General features: G+C 38.2%; 1 protein-coding gene across 1 annotated transcript; it reads left to right on the forward strand.

The window, feature by feature from the left end:
- Window positions 1-15,679: 15,679 nt before the first annotated feature.
- Window positions 15,680-22,855, forward strand: LOC132115793 (uncharacterized). Its single transcript, XM_059524193.1, has 7 exons — window positions 15,680-15,805; window positions 19,973-20,040; window positions 20,734-20,924; window positions 21,462-21,616; window positions 21,720-22,219; window positions 22,351-22,559; window positions 22,661-22,855. The coding sequence occupies exons 2-7, from the start codon at window positions 20,025-20,027 to the stop codon at window positions 22,853-22,855; spliced, it is 1,266 nt and encodes a 421-aa protein (XP_059380176.1). The 5' UTR covers window positions 15,680-15,805; window positions 19,973-20,024.
- Window positions 22,856-24,362: the final 1,507 nt, after the last annotated feature.

A 24,362-nucleotide genomic window follows, 5' to 3' on the forward strand; every position in this document is an offset into this window, starting at 1 on the left:
GAGATCTACCTCTTCGAGCTGCCCCCCACTCTCAACGGACTCATTGAACTGGCTCTACGAGTTGACGCACGGATTAATCGCCTGGGCCGCCAACCCAGTCCTTCAAGATCTACCATCTCTCCTGTTAGGGGGCGCTTGAGTCGAGAGAACACGGTCGGTTCTGTCGACGACCACGAGCCCATGCAGGTGGGTGGAACTCGGCTGTCCCGGAGGGAGAGGGAACGGCGGAGGTCCCAAGGATGAATACAATGAATATAAAAACGTAAAACTGTCACGGTTGGTAAACCATGATCTCGGGGTGTTTGCACTTTGTGATGAAATCGGTGTGTTTCGCGTCTGCACTGATTAGCTTGTGGGCGTCTCCGTTAATTGTCATCAGCAACAGCTGCCACTCATTACTCATCCACTATATATTGGCTTGTCTCACGTGTTTGATGTGGTTACCCTGTTCGTCTGGCTTTAGTGTTGTATGCGTTGGATGTCTGTGTTTTCCCTAGAACCTCATCCACTCTCCGCACGTTCACTCAGCCACGGACACTTACCTTCAGCTCTATTCCCCGCAGTTCCTGTGCCATCCTCTCCTGCTGCCTACTCGCCGTCATCATCCGGACTACTCACCTTCTCTCCGCCATCATCCGGATTCCTCACCTCCTTCCCACCACCACGAAGTGTCGTCTCCTCAGCATCTTTGTTTGTTTGTGTATTTGTATTCCTCTCAATCCATTAAATCTGTTAACTCGCATCTGCTTCCAGACTTTCCTTAATCCACCGTCACAAAAACACCATCTGTTTGCTGTACACCTCGACCTAACCTGTGCCTTTTTATTTTTTTTTATTGCTTAGCTTAGCTCTCACTATATATTATAATAGTTTATATCATATTTTTTTATTAACATTATATATTTATTAGCCTACTTATTTATGAAATTGTATGAAAATACAGATGTTTAGATTATAATTCAGGTTTATTTTTAATTATTTTTTACAAAATATAGATTTTTTAAAATGTCTCAGTACATATAGCCTAGTGACTGCAGAAAAAAAGTTAACCATGCATTCATAAATTTGCAATAGGCAATTATTTCATTTTATTGAAATACACATTTTTGAATATTTAAATATTATATCTAAATATTCATTTGGATGTAATATAGAAGTCACTTTAATTATAACTGGGTAACTAGGATTTACACAAGCTCCAGTCTGGATCCAGAACACTTGAGAAGATGATGCTGACCCTCAGAGGACCCCAGATGATGCTAACCCTGAATCAACAAACAGAACTAACAAATATTGCTACAAGTGTGACTGCATCATATAATTATTATTAATTATTAATAATATTAATAAGGTTCATCGTCTGGCTGACTACGTCTTGTATTAATATTTCTGAAAAATCCTGTCATACGTGCACAAACGAGTCACCACTTTTAAGCTATTATTAAATATTGTAGAAACATAATTTTCTGTAAAGTTGCTTTGTAACGATTTGTATTGTAAAAAGCGCTATACAAATAAACTTGAATTAATTATAATATTCGGTCCCTACATGAAGAGAGAGTCAGTCTGCTGCATGAGGAAAGTGAGTCTCCGGCTGCGGAAAGTGAGTCTCCGGCTGCGCAAGTGAGTCGCCGGCTGCGTGAGGAAAGTGAGTCGTTCGCTGAGGAAAGTGAGTCGTTTGCTGCGTGAGTCGTTCGCTGTGTGAGGAAAGTGATTCGTTCACTGAGGAAAGTGAGTCGTTCGCTGCGTGAGGAAAGTAAGTTGTTCGCTGAGGAAAGTGAGTCGTTCGCTGAGGAAAGTGAGTCCTTCGATGCGTGAGGAAAGTGAGTCGTTCGCTGCGTGAGGAAAGTGATTCGTTCGCTGTGGAAAGTGAGCCGTTCGCTGCGTGAGGAAAGTGATTCGTTTGCAGAGGAAAGTGAGTCGTTCGCTGCATGAGGAAAGTGATTCGTTCGCTGAGGAAAGTGAGTCGTTTGCTGCGTGAGGTGAGTGTGTATACTGATGCACCACCGGCCTATCAGTGGTAAACTCAGTGGCTACTTGCAATTATACGATGAATTCCCGCGACAAGTCAGTAGCCTTACTTTTGGACCGGACCGCACGCCATACCTGTTTCCTCACATCCGATTCAGTTTTCCTCTCGCGGTAGCGATTTAGCGCTCGGTTATTATTGCCATTGATTTGCCGTCATAGATAACGTTCGAATCGGGTGCCAGAGAGCGCGCAAGAACGAATGAATGCAACTTCTTTAACTTCTTTTTCTTAAGAAGATCGTGAATCTGACCAGTTCTGTCATTTTCTTCTGCTTAGGAATTTGCATTGTGAATGTCCAACTTAAATGTATGGGGAAATTTAGGGAAGAGTTACAGTATTTTTTAATATATGAAATAAGAGTTCCCACACCCTTCGCCTCAGTGAAGGTTTGATATTAAATGCTTTTCGTTGAAAGTAATATGTGTCTCTTCCCTTTTATCATAGTGACCGCATTTCTCTTGGACATTTTTTTGGAAAAGATTCTTCAGTATCTATTTTAAAATCATTTTTTTAAGTCGTGTATTATGCATAGTTCCAGAAACAGTTCTAGTTCGCAATAGAATGTGTGGGACAAGCATTAATGAATTACATGACATTAATTTCGCCAAAGAAAACCTGTAAAATCTTTTTTTTTTCTAGACTAATTTGTGCACTGTGAAAATGTTTATTAAAGGGGCAAAAATTAAAAACAAAAACCTGAAAATAAGTAAATATATTACTTTCTTCGCGCATCTTTTTGTGTGGTTCTCATTTTAATTTTGATTTTGAACAGAAAAAGAAATATTAACCGTTTTTCTACCATTATTTGGTTTGCCAGATTGAATAAAATAACTGACTGCTTGGTTGATACACGGAACCGAAATCAAAAACTGTGAAGTTTGATATAAGCAGAGATAAAAGTCAAGATAGGCGGTCCAGAACTCCTTTGAGTTCAAAGTTTTTGCATTCAATTTGTGAGTGAACCTTACTAAAAAAATCAGCTGTCACACCAAAGCATTTTTAAGTGTACATTAACTTTGATAAAGGATTGGAATTAATGTGCTTCTGTACCTAAGTTGAAAGAACTTAAAAAAAAAATAAAAAAAAATACTATAACTCTTCTCTAAATTTCCCCATAAATTTCAGTTGGATATCTCTTCACAATGCACATTCTTAAGCAGAAGAAAATGACAGGCGATGACGAATAGAACAGGTCAGATTTACGATTTTCTTAAGAAAAAGAGGTTAAGGAATTCCATGAAGTTCCTACGAAAATAGGGGAGAATGTGAACGGTTACAATGAGAGGCGGTTGCAACATCAGTTTGGCAACGTCGCTTATCTCTTCAACCAGCAATGATGATACAGTGATGATATTCATACTGCACATGCTCAATCAGCCCCTTATTCTTCCTTGAAGAAATCAGCCATGTGACCCTTCCATCCACAAAACATACACTCCATGGTATATCATATGTCTGACTCTGTGGATCAAGGATTGGGTCGGAATTTCGGTCAGGGGACGCCCAATATTATTTCTCACAAGTATTTCCACTAACACTACCAGGTTCAGATGGAAAATGAAGGAGGGCTTCACTGCTGCAGCTCTCTGTCCAACCCTATCTCACGGCGGATTCGTACTAATTCGTACGAACTAACCAAGTGGCTAAATCGTACGAGCTGGGTCGTATGAATTCGTACGATTTGTTCATTGCATTTAATAAAAGCCAATCAAGACGAATTCGTACTAATTCGCACAATTTAATGTATTGGTTAAATCGTACTATATCGTACGATTTGTTTTTCACGTTCAATTAGCGTGTCCCCGTCTCACGGCAGTTCGTGATTTGGTCACGTAATTTAATCTATTGATTCGTGGCAGGGACACGTTTATTTCGTTATTTTCGTGATTGCAGCACATTTTTTTTTAAACTAATGCATTTCAATTGGATGCATCTTTCGTGCAATAGCACGATACTTTCTGATTAATTAATTTAATATTATTTTTCCACAGGACAACAGAAGAAACTCACAAAAACTTTTTTTTTTAAATCGGAGCTTAACTTACTGTAACAAAACTGAGCAACATACTGTATTGCTGGTGACAAAAACACATATTCAAACTTTTTTTGCTGTAAATGCACAATGGTTCTTTTTTAAACTTTTTTATTGATTATATATATATATATATTAAAATTACAGAATTCAATATCAAGTCCTTGACACATTACTTTAACGCATTTGACATTAACAATATAGTTTAAATAAAAAGAACCAAAAAATAAATAAATAAATACAAAAATAAACTATTAGAGATAGGCCTACAGATCTTTTATTTTTTTATTTTTTTACTTTAGACTCTAAAGTTTTTATTAAGGTTATTGTAAAGGCTGATTAAAAATGCGATATCCATACTGTCGTTGATGAGCCGCTGATCGCTGTCAGTGTTCTGGCTTACTGTAATATTTCACCTGTAATAAGACCTAAATAATATAATTAAAATAAAGAAATGAATGAATGAATACAATGATAACATCTAAATAAATGTTGATAGATGTAGCTTTATAGTTTTAAAAATATCAATAAACAGCAAAGCAACCCAGCTTCGAAATAATAACCGAAAAAGACCTAAATAATAATAATACATAATTAATATACAGCGCAGCCACTCCCACCACGCGCATCACGCGCTGTGCGTCCATCCATTACTCCCAAAGCGTCAAAACATCTCGGTTACATATGTAACCATGGTTCCCTGAATAGGGAGCGAGATGCTGCGGTGACGTCACCACTATGGGAACACCTTCGGTGTGACGAATGTCTGAAGCCCTATACCATCCCGCCAATCCTATTGGCCAAATAGCTCTTCACTGTCACTGTGCGACCCGCTTTGAAGCACCGTACGCAATCGACTGAGCGCGCGGGAGAGAAAGCTTTGCTGTCATCGCGCGAGAGTCCAAGTCTATTCCCAGAAAGGTTATCCGTTGAGAGGGGATTAACCCTTGTGGATTGTTCAAATTCACTACCCTTTCGAGTTGTTTGGGATGAAAACACTCAATTAAACTGCTGTAAAAATGTATCAGATTCATTTTTTTTTTTTTTTTTGCATAAATCTGTTAACCAACCTCAGTCCTGATCAAAACTACCAAATGTTTGTAAAAAATCCAAGATTTTAACTCTTTAATTGCCAAGTTCATAAATGATGTCACTGATTTGGGGGAAAAACAAACAAAATGACTTATTTTCAATATAAAAGTAATTGTGGCTGGATTTTTTTTTTACTTTTTATAACAGTCTTGGTCATGTCAAAGATTAGTAGCAACATTGGCTTTGATGCATTTTTAGTTTTTGTGCAACATTAGATTTTCTCCCTAACTTGTTGTTTGTGGCTGTTTTTGCCCCATTGACTCCATTCTAACGACATTTTTTGATTGCAAAGCCATGACACCGTGTAATCATGCATTCTTGATTGTTTGTGGTTTTCCCTTTTGGGAAGAGGTAAGAAAATTTAATTTTACAGTTGATCACTAGGTGGGACCATTAACCCTTTAGATAGGCCTGTGCAAAAAAAGGCTTAATTTCTGGCTTGTATATGGAGTTATATGGAGTATACATAGGCGTCGATTTCGGGGGGGACGGGGGGGACGTATCCCCCCCAGATTTCGTCATGAGTCATTTTGTACCCACCACTTTTTTTTTTTTTTTTTAAACCTCGAGTTCTGCTGCTGCGCTGGCTACACGCTTTTCTGTTCATTAAAACTGCAACAACTGTAACATTGGGATACGTTCTAGGTTGGGGGAGGGGGAGTCATCGTGTCACTGTTATTATTTTCTCTATAGACGGTTTCAACGGCAACAACATAAACAAACGTTACTGCGCATGCGCGCTTTTGCGGACCTAACTTAACTTCCGGTAGACTTCCAAATAGAATCAATAACATCAGCCAAGTCCCTCTAGAGTAGATATTTTTTGATAACAAACAAAATATGTTTGCTGCATGGATCAGGCGGACTTAATGAGAATGCAAATCCATTCTTTGCCAATAGGAGATGTTTTAAAGCATAGACATAAAGCGCGAGAAATGGAGGTTTCCCCAGTAACAGCTGTAAACAAAGTACGCTCACACACGCTGCTTTATCAGGCATATAACATGCAAGTCTTCCTTCAGAAAAACAGCGATATAAAAAACACCTGTGCCTCGTTTTGATATTTAAACATATAAATGTAAGGGATTATTATTATTAAACGTGCAGTACATAACGTTACTCATGTTTATTCAGCGAAGCCTTTTTGAAAATCGATCAGTTTTAAAATTGTGGTGAGTTTCCAAAAATAAATAAATGTATGGGAAACACATGCCGCAGCACAACCACCTGAGCCCTCAGTCTACTCATCGCCTTGACTTTAACCGCGTTTGTAGAAGGCACTGCAGCCAGACCGATATACACAACACAGACCGGAAGTTAACTTAGGTCCAGGCGCGTGCGCCCGATGAAACCGTCTATATGACTATCGCGCTTCTTTTTTTTAAAGAATGTTTTTCAAATGAGTTGACAGTTTGGAATGGACAGTGAACGAGCGGGAACGAGGCTACCTAGTCTTTGCTGGGATTGGCCAGAATTTCTGGCGAATGTATCATAGACGAGCAAGTCATTTAGCCTTCATACAATATCACAAGGTTGCATCCTAGTGCCATGGACTATAACATATCAAAGTGATAACCTGTAGAACAAATGGATGTTGTTGTACACACAGCATGGGTCTGCAGACCATTGACACAAAGGTAAGACGCGATAACTTATGTTTATTAAGATTTGCTGGTATTATGGCTAGGTCTTGTGCATTTGCACACAAGGGATCGGCTGTTTTAATTCTTCTCTTGCAATTAATGTTACGTTAGACTTCCTTAGCCACCAACTTAATTAGCTAGTCACGGTTTGCGTTCATACAGCAAGTGTTGGGGGAGATGATTGTTGAGTAGTCAGTATCTTGTTTAATTATTGCTTGAATCTATTGCTGAATTCTGGAATAGTTGTGATGATGATGATGATGATGATGAGGAATGGATCAAGTTTTAGTCAAAATGCCTGATGTAGATTGGATGGATGCATGTTGTTGTGAATTGAGAGCAGTCAGATCATGGTGTGATAGTCAATAGTGTTCATGTGCTACACGTATTTTTGCTTTTTCAATCTTGATAAAATTTGTAGTGCTTAAGTTGTGTTGTGTGTAGATATGGTAAATTGTACTGGGAATTAAATCAAATTATTACATGGCTTGGTTGAATTCCACTGTAGAATGAAGTCTGTTATTTCTTGATAATAACACCGTTGCCATGAAAAACAGAGCGTTGCTATGGACGCGGCAGGATTCTAATCGTAGAGACGGAACTATTTTCTTTAGCGGAAGCAATACAATCGTGTTTAAATCAATAAACTCTTTTTTAAATCAATATTTTGTGTAAAATTATTGATTTATTTGGTGGGTAGCCATGTAATAAGCGGGATAATGTAGAGCGAGGCCCAGTTTTGGGTTAGATTTTTTCCCCTGTTTTCAGTGGTTATAACAAAGCAACATGAAAGAGAAATTTGGTAATCATTGTTTAGGTACATTAAACCACGTCATGGCCATGTCATATTGTCAACATGGTACTTATATGATGATATGAAGCAGATTAGTGGGTCATATATCATATGTCTAATGCTTTGTACGGCTTTCTTCTTCATAAAACGAGTCGGACATCATCACATTTTTGTATACATTTTTATTTATTTACATTAATAAGATACAGGACGTCTTTCAAAACATGACCTGCGCGAAAGAGAAAAAAAATGCATCATTGTACCCACCACTTCTGAAAATGCACTTCTGAATGCGTCTCTGTCCCCACCACATTTCAAACCAAACTGACGCCCATGGGAGTATAACAGCAAATTATAGTGTTTGGGTGTGTGTGAGATTCTTGATTGTTGGTGGTTTTCCCTGTTGGGAAGAGGTAACATTTGTTATTTTTACAGTTGATCACTAGGTGGGACCATTAACCATTTAGATAGGCCTGTGCAAAAAAGCTTAGTAATGGAAGTCAATGGGGCAAAAACAGACACCAACAACAAATTAGGGAGAAAAAATTTAAATCTAATGCTGCACAAAAACTAACAATGCATCAAAGCCAATCTTGTTACTAATCTTTGACATGCCCAAGACTGTGATAAAAGGTTAAAAAAAATCCAGTCCACAATCACTTTTTATATTGAAAATATGTAATTTTGTGTGTTTTTTTTCCCAAATCAGTGACATCATTTATGAACTTGGTAATTAAAAAGTTAAAATCTTGAAATTGTTTTAAAAATTTCGTAGTTTTGATCAGGACTGAGGTTGATTAATAGATTTATGCAAAAAAAATTGAAAAAAATATTTATCTGATACATTTTTACAGCAGTTTAATTTAGTGGATGTTTTCATCCACGAACATCCCGAAAGGGTAGTGAATTTTCCCACAGTGTACCGTTGAGTTTTTGAAAAATTTCAAATTTCAAAATTTGCATTTTCCCAAAATATGGGTCAAAATAAGATTTGTCACCAAAAATCATTCCATTTGCTCAAACACAGAGAAAGTTGTGGCCAAAATAAGACTCAACTTTACCCCCTGGTGGACGAAAACGTCCCCAACAACGCACAAGGGTTAAAACACTTTTCTGGAAATTTGTGCGTAAGCCCAGGCTGCTTAAATGATTCAGCACAAGATACAGTAAATGTGATTACTGTGAAATATGTCATATAAAAGCACATTAAAACACTACCATTACAGTGGTACAACCATAGTTATTTTGGTGATTATTGTGCTATTACTATACCATAGTAAAACTACAGTTACTGTGGTAAAAAAACATGGTAAATGTCCTGTTTACGGGGTTTTACCTATTATTGTACGTGTCTTGATTAACATGATTTTTCTCATGATTGTTGCACAAAAACTAAAAATGCATCAAAGCCAATGTTGCTACTAATCTTTGGCATGCCCAAGACTGTTATAAAAAAGTGAAAAATAAATCCAGCCACAATTACTTTTATATTGAAAATAAGTCATTTTGTTTGTTTTTTCCCCCAAATCAGTGACATCATTTATGAACTTGGCAATTAAAGAGTTAAAATCTTGGATTTTTTAAAAACATTTGGTAGTTTTGATCAGGACTGAGGTTGATTAACAGATTTATGCAAAAAAAATTTGAAAAAAAAAATATGAATCTGATACATTTTTACAGCAGTTTAATTGAGTGTTTTCATCCCAAACAACTCGAAAGGGTAGTGAATTTGAACAATCCACAAGGGTTAATCCCCTCTCAACGGATAACCTTTCTGGGAATAGACTTGGACTCTCGCACGATGACAGCAAAGCTTTCTCTCCCGCGCGCTCAGTCGATTGCGTCATGCGTACGGCGCTTCAAAGCGGGTCGCACAGTGACAGTGAAATTGTGCCTCAGACTTTTAGGTCTAATGGCAGCGGCATTTCCCGTAATTCGTCTGGGATTACTTCACATGCGCCCTTTTCAGTGGTGGACGAAAAGACGAAATATTTCACCCCGTTGTCAGACAATTTCGGTGACACAGAGGTGTGTGATGTCGTTAAAACTATGGATGTCAACCGAGTTTCTCCTGACCGGAGTTCGGCTGGGGATTTGTGCTACCCGAGAGACGTCTTTGACCGGCTGGGGAGCTGTTTGTCAAGGGCGCCCAGCCCATGGAGTGTGGACAGCGGCGCAACGCAGTTGGCACATAAACAGGTTGGAATTACTGGCAGTTTTTCTGGCTCTCCAGTATTTCTCGAGCCTGCTGATCGGTCGTCATGTGCTGCTCAGGTCAGACAACACGGCGGTTGTGTCATACCTGAATCATCAAGGAGGATTGCGCTCTCGCACCCTGTGCAGGCTGGCGAGGCGTGTTCTTCTTTTGTCTCAGAACAAATTTCTGTCGATCCGAGCTGTTCATGTCCCCGGCCGATTGAACTTCGGAGCGGATTTGCTATCCAGACAGACTTTGGAGCAAGGGGAATGGAGATTGCACCCCCAAACGGTGAATCTCTTATGGCAGATTTTCGGAGAAGCGAGAGTGGATTTATTCGCGTCGAACATGACTACTCATTGCCCGCTATGGTTCTCCCTATGCCCTCCATCGCCCCTGGGGATGCGTTAGCTCACAGCTGGCCCAGGACCAGTTTGTATGCTTTTCCCCCTACTCGTTTGATTCCAGCGGTATTATGCAGAGTACGGCTGGACAAAGTGAAACAGCTGCTGCTGGTGGCTCCGCGGTGGCACACACAGCCGTGGTTTGCAGACCTGATCAATCTTATTAATTATCGCAAGCACAGGGACTGATTTGGCACCCGAGGCCAGATCTGTGGAAACTGTGGGCGTGTCCTCTGAGCGGAGTGAGTTAGTATGTCCCGGTCTTTCTGTTGATACTACCGAGACTAAACTGAATTCCCGTGCAGCCTCTACGAGACGCTTTTATGCTTTCAAGTGGAGACTGTTTACGACCTGGTGTGAAACTCATAATGTGGATCCAGTTTACTGCCCAGTGGCTTCAGTACTGGAGTTCCTTCAGGACCGGTTTTCGGATGGAGTGACACCAGCCACTCTGAAGGTTTACGTGGCAGCCATTTCAGCTTACCACGAGTATATAGATGGTGCCTCGGTGGGCCGTCATCCACTGGTTTCTCATTTCATACAGGGTGCGCGATGGCTGAGGCCTTTCCGCCCCGTGCGAGTTCCTTCATGGGATTTATCCCCTTGAAGGTCCCCTTCTATTTTCAATATACATGTTGCCCCTTGGTAATATTATTAGAAAATACGGAATTAGCTTCCACTGTTATGCTGATGATACTCAGCTATATATCTCAACGAGACCAGATGAAACTTCCCAATTATCTAAGCTAACAGAGTGTGTTAAAAATGTAAAAGATTGGATGACAAATAATTTTCTCCAATTAAATTTGGATAAGACAGAGATATTAATTATTGGACCAAAAAACACCACACAGAATCTTGTAGATTACAATCTGCAACTAGACGGATGTACTGTTACTTCCTCTACAGTCAGAAATCTGGGTGTTATATTAGACAGCAATTTGTCTTTTGAAAATCATATTTCCAATGTTACAAAAACTGCATTCTTCCATCTTAGAAACATTGCCAAGCTACGAAACATGTTATCTGTTTCTGATGCAGAAAAGCTAGTTCATGCTTTCATGACCTCTAGACTGGACTATTGTAATGCACTTCTAGGTGGTTGTCCTGCTTCGTCAATAAACAAGCTACAGATCGTCCAAAATGCAGCAGCTAGAGTCCTTACCAGGTCAAGAAAATATGATCATATTACCCCAATTTTACAGTCTCTGCACTGGCTACCTATTAAGTTCTGTATCAGTTACAAATTATCATTACTTACCTATAAGGCCCTAAATGGTTTAGCTCCTGCGTACCTAACTAGCCTTCTACCACGCTACAACCCATCACGCACCCTAAGGTCACAAAACGCTGGACTTTTGGTAGTTCCTAGGATAGCAAAGTCCACTAAAGGAGGTAGAGCTTTTTCACATTTGGCTCCCAAACTCTGGAATAGCCTTCCTGATAATGTTCGGGGTTCAGACACACTCTCTCTGTTTAAATCTAGATTAAAAACACATCTCTCTCGCCAAGCATTCGAATAATGTATCTCTTAAATTGTGAGTGTAGTTGCATCTGCATTTTTATTCTTTAGCTTGGGTTAAACTAATTTTACTTTGTTGGATCAGCAGCTATGCTAATGATGTCTCTATTTTGTTTCTATGTTTTGCCACGGGATTTACATCCCGTGGTAACTAGGATTTACACAAGCTCCAGTCTGGATCCAGAACACCTGAGAAGAGATGATGCTGACCCTCAGAGGACCCCAGATGATCCTAACCTTGAATCAACAAACAGAACTAACAATTATTGCTACATGTGTGACTGCATCCTATAATTACTATTAATTAATAATATTGATAGTTCATCATCTAGCTGACTACGTCTTGTATTATTATTATTATTTTTATTTTTCTAAAATCCTGTCAAACGTGCACAAACTACTAGCTACTACTAAATATTGTAGAAACATAATTTTCTGTAAAGTTGCTTTGTAATGATTTGTATTGTAAAAAGCGCTATACAAATAAACTTGAATTGAATTGAATTGAATTATCCATTGTGTTGCACGGTTTATCAGGACACCCGTTTGAGCCCTTGGAAACTGTACCAGATGAAATTCTGACTCTGAAGACTATTCTTCTTATGGCTTTATCCTCCCTCAAGAGAGTTGGGGATTTACAGGCTCTCTCTGTTTCACCTTCATGCATGAATGTTAATATAATAATATATATATATAATAAGTTTTACCTTAAGAAGTACCTTATCGTTAATACGTGGTTTCCGAAACCTTCTTAGTTAAGTATACCTTCTGTAAGTCATGCGTTCGTAAGGTTGGTCTGGAGCGCTCTTAGCTATACCTTATCGCTGCTTACGGTTCAAACCGCTAGTGGCCACCACTACGCAAAAAGATTTGTTACATCGCAGTTTAATTACACATAGAAAATTTTATATGAACATTTAATATAAAATCTGATTTAGTATTAAAATTACATTTTTACTTTACTTTAAAATTATACACATAAAATACTTAAGTTGTTATAGCTTACACCCAGTGTATGGAAGTGTTTTCATTAATAAAGTTTCCATACACTAATGGTTGTTAGCTTTTTTAATTACTATCCTAAGGCACATCAGCTGGCGAACCATTTGACAGAAAAGGCTTAGGAGTCTATATAAAGAAAGATGAGTTTACACAAACTTTATAGCTATGGCAGCGAGACAGCGAGTACTTGTTTTAAATCAAAGACGGCGGCGTCCGCGGAGCCAGTTAGTGTATGTCAACTACTTTATAAGAGAACATTTTAGTCCACTGACTACCATGTCAGAAGAGACCATTGTAAAAAAAATTTGCCTGCCACGGGAGCAAATTCTGCAGCTCTTGCATCTTGTTGGCCCAGATTTGTCAAGACAAACTCGACGGAGCTACCCCCTCAGCCCCGAAATTCAGCTGCTGGCGGCTCTTCGTTTTTATGCTGTGGGGAGTTTTCTGGAGGTTGTTGGGGATGGATATGGGCTGAGTAAGACCTCAGTGTGGCTGGGCGATCTCTTTTTGCGGACTTTTTTCCCAGACATAGTGAATGTCGGTATGTCTCTCATGTTTGCGCTTTTATTGAGGAAATCATCCAATTACACAAATGAGCGATTTACGCCAATAATGTGATACGGCTGGTGGATAATCAGCATACGTTGTGGAGAACATTAACACACTTATGGCCGTGAGGGTTTGGGATTGTACACTTGCTAAATTATAAACACATACTCATATTTATTTCTGCATGTACGTATTTCAATAAGCCCCGATAAATGCAGTTTGTACTATTTCTAAAACGCTTCTTTATAAAGAACATTGTTTTCTCAATACTTTACCTATACCGCTGTGAAGGAAAGAGCGCACAATCGATCATCGAGGCGTCGATATCAACCTATTCAGCACCTCCACCATGGACAGCAACTGCTAAGGTCGAACTTAAGAAGGTTTACCTTAAGCAACATCCTAAGGTATAGTTCGGAGAACACACGTAGCAAAGGTATACCTGTAGTTAAGGTGTACCTTTTGAGTATTCGTAGCGCGCTAAGAGACAACGTTATCGGAGAACGCACCCCTGAGCTATTCGTCATCGCCTGTCATTTTCTTCTGCTTAAGAATGTCCATTGTGAAGAGATATCCAACTGAAATTTATGGGGAAATTTAGAGAAGAGTTATAGTATTTTTTTATTTTTTTTTAAAGTTCTTTCAACTTAGGTACAGAAGCATATTAATTCCAATCCTTAATCAAAGTTAATGTACACTTAAAAATGCTTTGGTGTGACAGCTGATTTTTCTAGTAAGGTTCACTCACAAATTGAATGCAAAAACTTTGAACTCAAAGGAGTTCTGGACCGCCTATCTTGACTTTTATCTCTGCTTATATCAAACTTCACAGTTTTTGATTTCGGTTCCGTGTATCAACCAAGCAGTCAGTTATTTTATTCAATCTGGCAAACCAAATAATGGTAGAAAAACGGTTAATATTTCTTTTTCTGTTCAAAATCAAAATTAAAATGAGAACCACACAAAAAGATGCAAGAAGTAACATATTTACTTATTTTCAGGTTTTTGTTTTTAATTTTTGCCGCTTTAATAAACATTTTCACAGTGCACAAATTAGTCTAGAAAAAAAAAAGATTTTACAGGTTATCATTGGCGAAATTAATGTAATGTAATTCATTAATGCTTGTCCCACACATTCTATTGCGAACTAGAACTGTTTCTGGAACTATGCATAATACACGACTTAAAAAAATGATTTTAAAATAGATACTGAAGAATCTTTTCCAAAAAAATGTCCAAGAGAAATGCGGTCACTATGCTGAAAGGGAAGAGACACATATTACTTTCAACGAAAAGCATTTAATATCAAACCTTCACTGAGGCGAAGGGTGTGGGAACTTTTATTTCATATATTAAAAAATACTGTAACTCTTCCCTAAATTTCCCCATACATTTAAGTTGGACATCTCTTCACAATGCAAATTCCTAAGCAAAAGAAAATGACAAAAAGAAGTTGCATTCATTCGTTGTTGCGCGCTCTCTGGAGTGAAAGCGTTCTGTCTCTGCTCGAGCTCTGGTGAACCGCGTGTATGATGCTCTTCTATGTGCTGAATGCTGCTGACACTGTCGTTAAAAATCAGCTCGCTATTTGAGTCATATGCATGTATTATATGTATTCAAACAATGTCCAATGGTAAAGAGTGATCCCCAGGTGGAATATAATGTACTCTCAAGGGGTCAAGGATGACCATGGCACGCTTAATTAAAAAGCCTTTATTGTAAGAAGTTAAGAGATCTGTCCTATATGTAAAAACTGAAACATTGGATTAATTTAATAAAATTGAAGTAACCATTCACAATAAAGATTTTACATTGACCTAATGTTCAAAAACCATTCAGTTCAAACAAATTTTCTGGATTTCATGCAAACTCTTTTCTGAATTTGGTGTAAATCAATATTTTAAATTGGCTTAAATAATAAAAAAAGGTTTTTAAGAGACTTGATCTAAATTGAATTTTTCTTCAATCTGAAATATGTATTCATTGTAAGTTATATAAAAGGCTTCACAATTGGCATAATAGAAAAAAAATTTAAACTAAAAAAAAATACATATGTATACATATACACATATTAAATGAGTCAGATCAAACATTCGTTTAAAGATTTATTAAATCTTGTATGAAAATCACTGTTTTTAAGATACTTTTTTGGCAAAACAAACATTGACTGAGACAGAGATCAGTTCGTTTAAAGCTGGATTTCATATATAGCAGTATTAAAATGTGATTATATCATAAGAACAAATAAGAACAGGACCGCCCGACCCCCCCGCGATTTCCGCCTATGATAGCCAGTGTTACCCAAACAAATAAAGAAAATATAACAATTTTCAATATAAATAATATTATACATGTCCGATGAACTATGAAGATAACGGGAGGTTTTTTTTTTCCTCTTCTTTTTTTTTTGAGCAGCACCTGGAAACAAAGTCCCAATGAAATTCTTGTGAATCACGTGATTTAAAGTGGGTGTCATGCTGTTGGCTATATATTTGGCCGAAGTGCAGATGAGTTGGAGAAACAAACTCGACAGAAAATATGTGAGTATCCAACTCTTATTTTATTATTGGATTCAACTTTATATGATACTTTAAACATGAAATAATACATGTATTACAGCAGGATGCTGTACAGACGTTATAATATGGAAAGGCTACTATTTAGTCACAAAAACTGCTGTCATTTATATTATATTTTATTATATTATATTTACATACATATACTTATGTCATGAGTAAAATTCTTTTTTAATGCTATGTCCATGCTCAAAATGTGTAAGCAATGAAGGGGCATATAATTTATTTGCTCAGAATTTCTTCTCTATACTTTGCTAAGGGATTGTATAGCCGCACGTAACATGTAGCCTATTGGTCTGCATTTCACATTAATATAACCATTTCACATGTGCGTTGTTTGAGCATTCACTATATTTAGACCTATGCTATGTAATCAAATATTTGTAAGCAAGTGAGCAATTATGCGGGAGTGAATTTGATTTAAATAGCGCACTCATACTCTCATCATGAGAAGAAAACAAAGTCTTATTTAAAGTTATAGTTGCCTTTCCGTCTCCTCTCCAACTTATTTTTACAAAAGTTAGTTAAAATGCTGATCGTTGCAAAACGCGTAAAAAGAAATATGGCGCAACATGATCTAAAGTAGATCTAAAATGTATTAATTAATGCAATATAACACTATATAAGACAGAATATTCACAGCCCAGCAATCCTCTCTGTCATGCGTATAAATCGTAGGCCTACGCCAAATAAAAACGAAAACTCACTTTGAGTGAAAAGTGTGGGAACTGCATAAAGGAGAGAGAACATTTATTTGCAATGCAAAAGAGTTTCGTTATCAATCACATTATTTTTAAAATTAATAATCTTAACAAAACTTTTCATTTGCAAACTTTAATTAGTATTTATTTAATTAGTAGATACTGCCACCCCTGCAGCCCTCTCCACTAATTTCACTTGTTCACACACTCCACGTACCACTGGGAGGGGTGGAGGAACAGGTCTCCTTATATCAAAAGAATGGAAATTTGATCTTCAGCCATCACCTACAGGTACTGGTTCATTTGAATCACATGCCATTACTGTAACCCACCCTGTTAAAATCCAGTTTGTGGTCATTTATCGTCCCCCAGGTCAATTGGGAAACTTCTTGGAGGAGTTGGATGTGCTGCTATCAAACTTTCCTGAAGATGGTACTCCTCTGGTACTGCTTGGTGACTTCAACATCCACCTAGATAAACCCCAGGCTGCTGACTTCAAAACTCTGCTCGCCTCATTTGATCTCAAGCTAGTGTCTACTACAGTGACTCACAAATCAGGCAACCAACTGGACCTCATCTACACGCGCTGTTGCTCTGTGGACAACTCTTCAGTTGCTCCACTGCACACCTCAGACCACTTCCTCATTACTGCTAACCTAGCACTTACTCCTGAAGTGCCTCACACTCCAACGCAGGTCACCTTTCGACGGAACCTACGCTCACTCTCTCCATCTCGCCTATCTTCTGTGGTTTCATCCTCACTTCCTGCACTCTCTCAGTTCTCTGCTCTGGACACGAACAGCGCTACGGACACTCTTTGCTCCACTTTAACATCTTGCTTGGACAACTTTTGCCCACTGTTGTCTAGACCAGCACGCACTGCCCCATCTGCCCCCTGGCTGTCTGAGGTTCTCCGTGAACATCGCTCTAAACTCAGGGCTGCAGAGAGGAAATGGCAGAAATCAAGAAACTCTACAGACCTCAGTGTGTATCAGTCTCTCCTCTCTTCCTTCTCTGCAAATGTCTTCACGGCTAAAACATCCTACTACCACAACAAAATTAACAGCTGTTGTGACGCTCGGACACTCTTCAAGACTTTCTCTTCTCTTCTTGATCCACCGCCACCACCTCCTCCATCGACTCTTACAGCGGACGACTTTGCAGTTTTCTTCACAAATAAGACGAGATCCATCAGCGGCCAATTCTCCACACCGCAGACTGAGGACAACTTCACAATGACCGATGCACACTCTTTCTCCTCCTTCTCCCCACTCTCAGAGATGGACGTCTCCGAACTTCTCCTGTCCAATCATCCTACTACTTGTCCACTTGATCCGATCCCCACTCACCTCCTTCAAGCGATCTCTTCTTCAGTCATACCTTCGCTTACTCACGTTATCAACTCCTCTCTTCACTCTGGAACATTTCCCTCAGCATTCAAGCAGGCTCGGGTAAGCCCACTGCTCAAGAAACCATCACTAAATCCAGCGCTTCTTGAAAACTACAGACCGGTATCCCTTCTTCCATTTATTGCAAAGACACTTGAGCGAGCTGTGTTCAACCAGTTTTCTATATTCCTTGTACAGAACAACCTCCTGGACAGCAACCAATCTGGCTTCAAAAGTGGCCACTCAACTGAGACTGCTCTGCTCTCGGTTACTGAAGCCCTGCGACTAGCAAGAGCAGCTTCAAAATCCTCGGTACTCATCTTACTGGACCTTTCTGCTGCTTTTGACACTGTTAATCACCAGATTCTCCTGTCCACCCTCAGAAAGATGGGCATCTCTGGAACAGCACTCCTGTGGGTTAAGTCCTACCTCTCTGACAGATCCTTCAGTGTGTCTTGGAGGGGTGATGTTTCAAAGTCACACCACCTTGCTACTGGGGTTCCTCAAGGCTCAGTACTTGGACCACTTCTCTTCTCAATCTACATGACATCATTAGGATCTGTCATTCAGAAGCATGGCTTTTCTTATCACTGCTACGCTGATGACACCCAACTCTACCTCTCATTCCAACCAGATGACCCGACGGTAGCTGCTCGCATTTCAGCCTGTCTGAGTGACATCTCTAGCTGGATGAATGACCATCACCTTCAGCTTAACCTTACGAAGACAGAACTCCTGGTGATTCCAGCTAACCCATTGCTTCATCACAACTTCTCTATACAGCTGGGCTCATCAACCATTACTCCTTCGAGGACAGCTAGAAACCTAGGAGTTGTGATGGATCATCAGTTAAGCTTCACAGACCACATTGCTACAACTACCCGGTCCTGCAGGTTTGCCTTATACAACATTAGGAAGATTAGACCCTTCCTGTCAGAGCAAGCAACCCAACTTCTTGTCCAAGCTCTTGTTCTCTCCAGACTGGACTATTGTAATGCTCTCCTGGCGGGCCTTCCTGCATGTACTGTCAAGCCTCTGCAATTGATTCAGAATGCAGCAGCGAGGGTTGTCTTCAATGAGCCAAAGAAAGCTCACGTTACTCCGCTCCTCATCAGGTTACACTGGCTACCAGTAGCTGCTCGCATCAAATTCAAGGTACTGATGCTAGCCTACAAGACGACCACTGGCACGGCACCAACTTACCTAAACTCATTGGTTAAATCTTATGTGCCCTCCAGAAGTTTGCGCTCTGCAAGTGATCGACGCCTTGTGGTACCATCCCAAAGAAGTTCAAAATCACTCTCAAGGACCTTTTCCTGGACTGTCCCCAGCTGGTGGAATGACCTCCCAATCTCAATTCGTACAGCTGAGTCTTTACTCATTTTCAAGAAACAGCTAAAGACTCATCTTTTTCGCCTGCACTTAACCAACTAACACTAGCACTTTTCCTTTTCTTGTCTTTTAATTTAAAAAAAAAAAAAAAAAAAAAAAAAAAAAAAAACCTACCTATGCGTTCTATACTAGACTAACTGAGACTTGTCATGGCACTTGTATACTGTTGTTGTTCTCTTGTTGACCTGACTGCTTCTGTTGTTCTCATTTGTAAGTCGCTTTGGATAAAAGCGTCTGCTAAATGATTAAATGTAAATGTAAATGTATTTTTGCTTTCAAACAATACTGTTTGTTTGGTTGCACGTTATTTTACAGTACGTGTACTTAGATGTAATTATAGTGTACTTGCAGTGTATTTATCTAAGAAAGTTCTGGTAATACAAGGTAACTACATGGGGTAGGGTTAGGTTTAGAGGTAGGTTCAGGGTTAGTACCTAGTTATTACATAGTTATTGTAATTACAATAATAAGTACATAGTATGTAGCCTACATGAGGAACTGGACTGTAAAATAAAGTGCTACCATTTGTTTAAAAAAAAAAAAAGACCGTAATAACAAAAAGTAACTCCACAGTTTCTGAAGTGTTTTATCATGTAAACTGTCCATCCTCTAGATACTGTCTGATGCAAAGCATTTGTCTTTTTTTTTAGCTTCTTAAGACCTTTCTATAGGAGTCTTCACCAGTGTACACTCTGCAAAAACATGGCTGATAGCAAAGGTGAGAGTTTCCAATTCAAACTTATACAATCTATCCACTCCAAATTTATATATCGACTGAAACCTGCAAATTATATAAAATATCCTGGAAATCGAGCATGCTAGAAAGATTTCCTATTAACATCTGGTAAGATGAGTTTTTCGGTGATGCGATAACAAAAAAATATTTTTATGCCTTATTATGTGATTAAAATGAGGGAAAAGGTGTAGTACATGAAGAAATCATAAAATTACCATTGTGAGAATATAGATAAAAAAAATATCACAGAATACAAATTATTGGTAATTGTCCAACAGTGTATTTGATTTCTTAGCTAATTAAAAGGCATAATAATAAAAATATATATATAATAATAACAATAATAATATCTGTCTGTTAGACTCAGCTATATACACTGTATCACTGTATGCTTTGGCAGGAAATTCCTTTACTTGCTTGCAGCAGCAGCAGCAATAAGCTACAACTGCAGCAATAACCAACATCAGCTTCAATTCAGCAGCGTAGCAGATCAATTCTGCCAAGATATATATATATAGACAGATATATGTCTACATCATGTCATAGACTCCATAAACCAAATAATCTAACAGATCCAGTTGTGTGGAAGTGGTAATCCCAGATTTCTAACATCAGCTTTTAGTTGTTCAGTGTTCCTAACTTATGCATATACCAAAGGACAAACTGATGTCTCAGAGGTTGTTGATGGCAACGTTTCCAGTCCAGAGTTCATCCAGCAGCTTCTTCCGGCTGCGGAGCGAACGGCTCTTCTCTATCATCTCTCTTACTTGTGTCTGGGAGGCTTCCCAAAGCTGGAGCGTCTGCTGAGAGAACGAGCTCTGGAAACACAGCTGCTGTTTGGATCCTCTGAGGCCGTGCTGCTGAAGGTTATTTCTGCTATTATAATTTTCCAGCCACTTCGTTAAATTCAGACTTTGGTTAATGACACAAACAGTGAAATGTCCCTTGTCCAATCAGTTTCAAGCACCTTAATTAACTGTATAGCCCTGTAGAAAATCTAACAAACACAATACCCAGTTTCTTCTTTTTTTAACTATTGTAAAGGTCGGAGGGCACAAAACATGTGTGTGAGTGATTTTTACTATACATTTCTGCCCTCTCGACTTCATCTTGACACTGTCCCTGATAGTAAATTACTCCTTAATATAATGTAGAAACTTTAATTTTCTGTGAAGCTGCTTTTCAACGATTTGTATTGTGAAAATTGCTATACATATTAATCTGAATTGAATTGAGTGTAGCAATAACACAATCTTATCTATAGGCAATGGGCTAATAAACAGACAAAGGCAGATTGTAACTACTGTTCAAGGAGGGAATATAGTCTTCGGGGATCAGACCAGTCCTTTGATGGAAATTTAACCTTTAATTTAAAAGAACATCTCTTATTTTCATCTTTACAGTGTGTAGGAACCAGCAACAACCTGGTTAAATCCCTGCTGCCCTATCTGAAGGTGGCTGTGGAGAAGAACAAGCCACAGTTAGCACTGGATTTGCTAGAAAAAGCCAAAGGATGGATCAGTGATATCATAAATGATGTTAAAGAAATTGTGACAAGGTAAGAATAGGATCTGGAAAACGTTACCAAATGAAGTACTTGCATAATGTGTAATGACTGGAATGAAATACTTTAAAATACCTGTCATCTTATGCACATTCAGGTACAATAAACACAACAGTGATGTAGCCAAATCAACCAGTGACATCATCACTGAAAAAAAAGAGACGGAGATGAAGCAGCAGCAACAAACCTGTGAGATGGAGGCGCTTCAGAAGATTATGGATGACCTGGATGCAAACCTTCAGAAAACCAATAAAGAGTTTGAAGATTATGAGAAGAAGATTGAGCAAAAAAATGATGAGATACAAAAATTTATCAACAGCATTACTGGCACCAAAGACGAAAAGACACCCGCAGGGGAAAGTGGGGCGGGATCAGGTCTTGCTTTATTTTCATCGCTCGTGCCATTTGTGGACGGTATTATAGGTTTCATTTCCAAGATGGTGTTGTCTTCTTCACAAGAATCAATGATCAAGACTCTTCAGACTGGTTTATCTGAGCTCACCAGTGCACAGCAACGTCTGAAAGAAAGAGAATGGGACATCCAGAACCAACTGATGGACAAACAGCTGCAGCTGGCCAAATTAAAGATCGAAAATGGTGAGGATTATTTATTTATTTTGGGTTTTGCTCACTGATCTACACCAAAGAACATATATAGTGATGAGTGGTTTTGCTACAGGTGTAGCAAAGCTGTATACAGGTGTTTACTTCTCTATCTGGTTTCACAGGTCAGCTGCCCAACGTTACTCACCTCGACGAGGTCCAGAAGTGCCTGTCCCGGATCCAGCAAATTCTGGTTCAGCTCCAGAAGTTCTGGGAGAAAGTGGGTTCCCTGTTGGACACACTGAAGGAACAGACCTTCGCCGGAGAAGACTATATCAAGTATCTCGCTGATCTGAAGGAAAACTTCCTGGAGTCTATTGATGCAGCTAAAGAGGTAAACCATGATATAAAGATGTTTGACCTCTCTGAAGATCTTCCATTGTGAAATTTGAACATCTTGTTCCTGTTTGATGATGTTAAATTGTATTTGAACAGGGATGGAAAAAGTTTGGCATCAGCTGCATGAAGGCCAACACCATCTTCAGCGTTGAGTCAAATCAGGCCTACAAGTTCCTGGAGATCAGTCCTTCATCTCTGTCCAAGGAAGATTGGCAGAAAGAGTACGAGAGTGTGAAGGAGAAACTAGAGAAGATCAGACCAAACACTGCAAATAAAGCCATTACAAATTAAGATGATTAACTTGGAAATATAAGTGAAATTCCTAGCAAAAATTTCTGCTTTTTTCATTTGTCATGTGAACTCTGACCTATCACGCTGATTTGATCATTTTGCAATTTAATGTGTCTGATAACAAGCGTTGATGAACTAGTATAAAGTGACAATCATTCATCTGACATGTGATTTCAATGTTTAACCTGCTCTGCATGAAATAAAACAGCTTTCAATGAAATGAATGAGTTTTAATCTTATGTGAGTGAATGTGATTTTAAACTAATAGTCATTTATTTGTGTGTAAAACATTCAGTTCTAAGGGAAGAAATGGCTGAGCTTCTCCTAAACCTTGGGTGTTGTTATATCATATATTCATAATAAAATGTTTTAAGAGAACCCATGTTATTTAAATAACTAAAATACCCTAAATAGACTATAAAAAGCCATACAAATTCACTGCTTAGGTTTGCATAATGCAATGACAAGTTCAAGTTTCACCTAATTAATTATTAATTTATTTAGTCATATAATTTAAACTTTTAATAAGAAAACAACACCAATAAAATTGGGGTAATCATAATTTATCTTTTTATTCATTACATCAAAATTCAGATTTGTTTAATAAATAAGCAACACAGTAGCAAACAATAAACGACAAAAAAAGGGGAAAAAATAAGAATTAATATAAAGTTTGAACATTTATGAGTAGGCTAAACATCTTAATTTGAACGTGCAGTTATGTGACTGTTTGCAACACGTTGCTCAATGACAGCGCCACAATAAAGGAATTATATTATTAGCGTATAGGTATAAATGGACAGTTTTTATGGTTTTATCTAAACAATTTTTTTTAACAAAAGGGGATTGTTAATAACACAATTTTAGAAAAAGTCAATGACTGTAAGACTTGGATAGCGGATTTTAATTTTTAATTTTATTTTATTTATTTATTTATTTTAATATTATGTAGTCATTTGAAAAGCGCCATGGGTAAAATTAGCCCTTGGCAGTTCTTGTATATAATAATTTAATAATGTAATAATTATTTTATGTAAAGTTTCTTAATTTTAAATAAAATATTAGTAAATAGGCACTATCCCAGGTTGATATGGCCACACGGGTTTGTTTACACATTAAATTTACGAAAAATCTAAAGAATTTTAAACCAAAAACACTCGAGCTTCATTTTTTTTCTTACAGGGACAGTCATAGTTCGTAATTTATGCCAGGAGTTATGTAAATGAAAACGAAGTCGAGATCGATATAAAACTTGAGTCGTAGACTTTTTAATGATGTAAGCACATTTATTTTTCTCAATACTCTCATTTTCATTTGCAAAACTTTATTCTTTTGCATATATTTGTGGTATTATATTGACTCCATAGAAAAGTATTAAATCTGTTCCACCGAAAGCAGCGAATATTTTCGACTTGAAAAGTGCAAAACGAAAGGACATTTCAAAAATGTACACACCACTGATATAAGATCATCATCATTTAAAAAATATATATATATTTATTTTTAT

Source organism: Carassius carassius, chromosome 35, assembly GCF_963082965.1.
Source record: "Carassius carassius chromosome 35, fCarCar2.1, whole genome shotgun sequence".
NCBI classification, from domain to species: Eukaryota; Metazoa; Chordata; class Actinopteri; order Cypriniformes; family Cyprinidae; genus Carassius; species Carassius carassius.

Bases quoted from the DNA above. Each gene is read 5' to 3' on its own strand.
- LOC132115793 (XM_059524193.1), top strand. The intron at 20,925-21,461 runs GTTATTTCTGCT...TCATCTTTACAG, and splicing joins CTGAGGCCGTGCTGCTGAAG to TGTGTAGGAACCAGCAACAA. The intron at 22,220-22,350 runs GTGAGGATTATT...CTGGTTTCACAG, and splicing joins CAAATTAAAGATCGAAAATG to GTCAGCTGCCCAACGTTACT.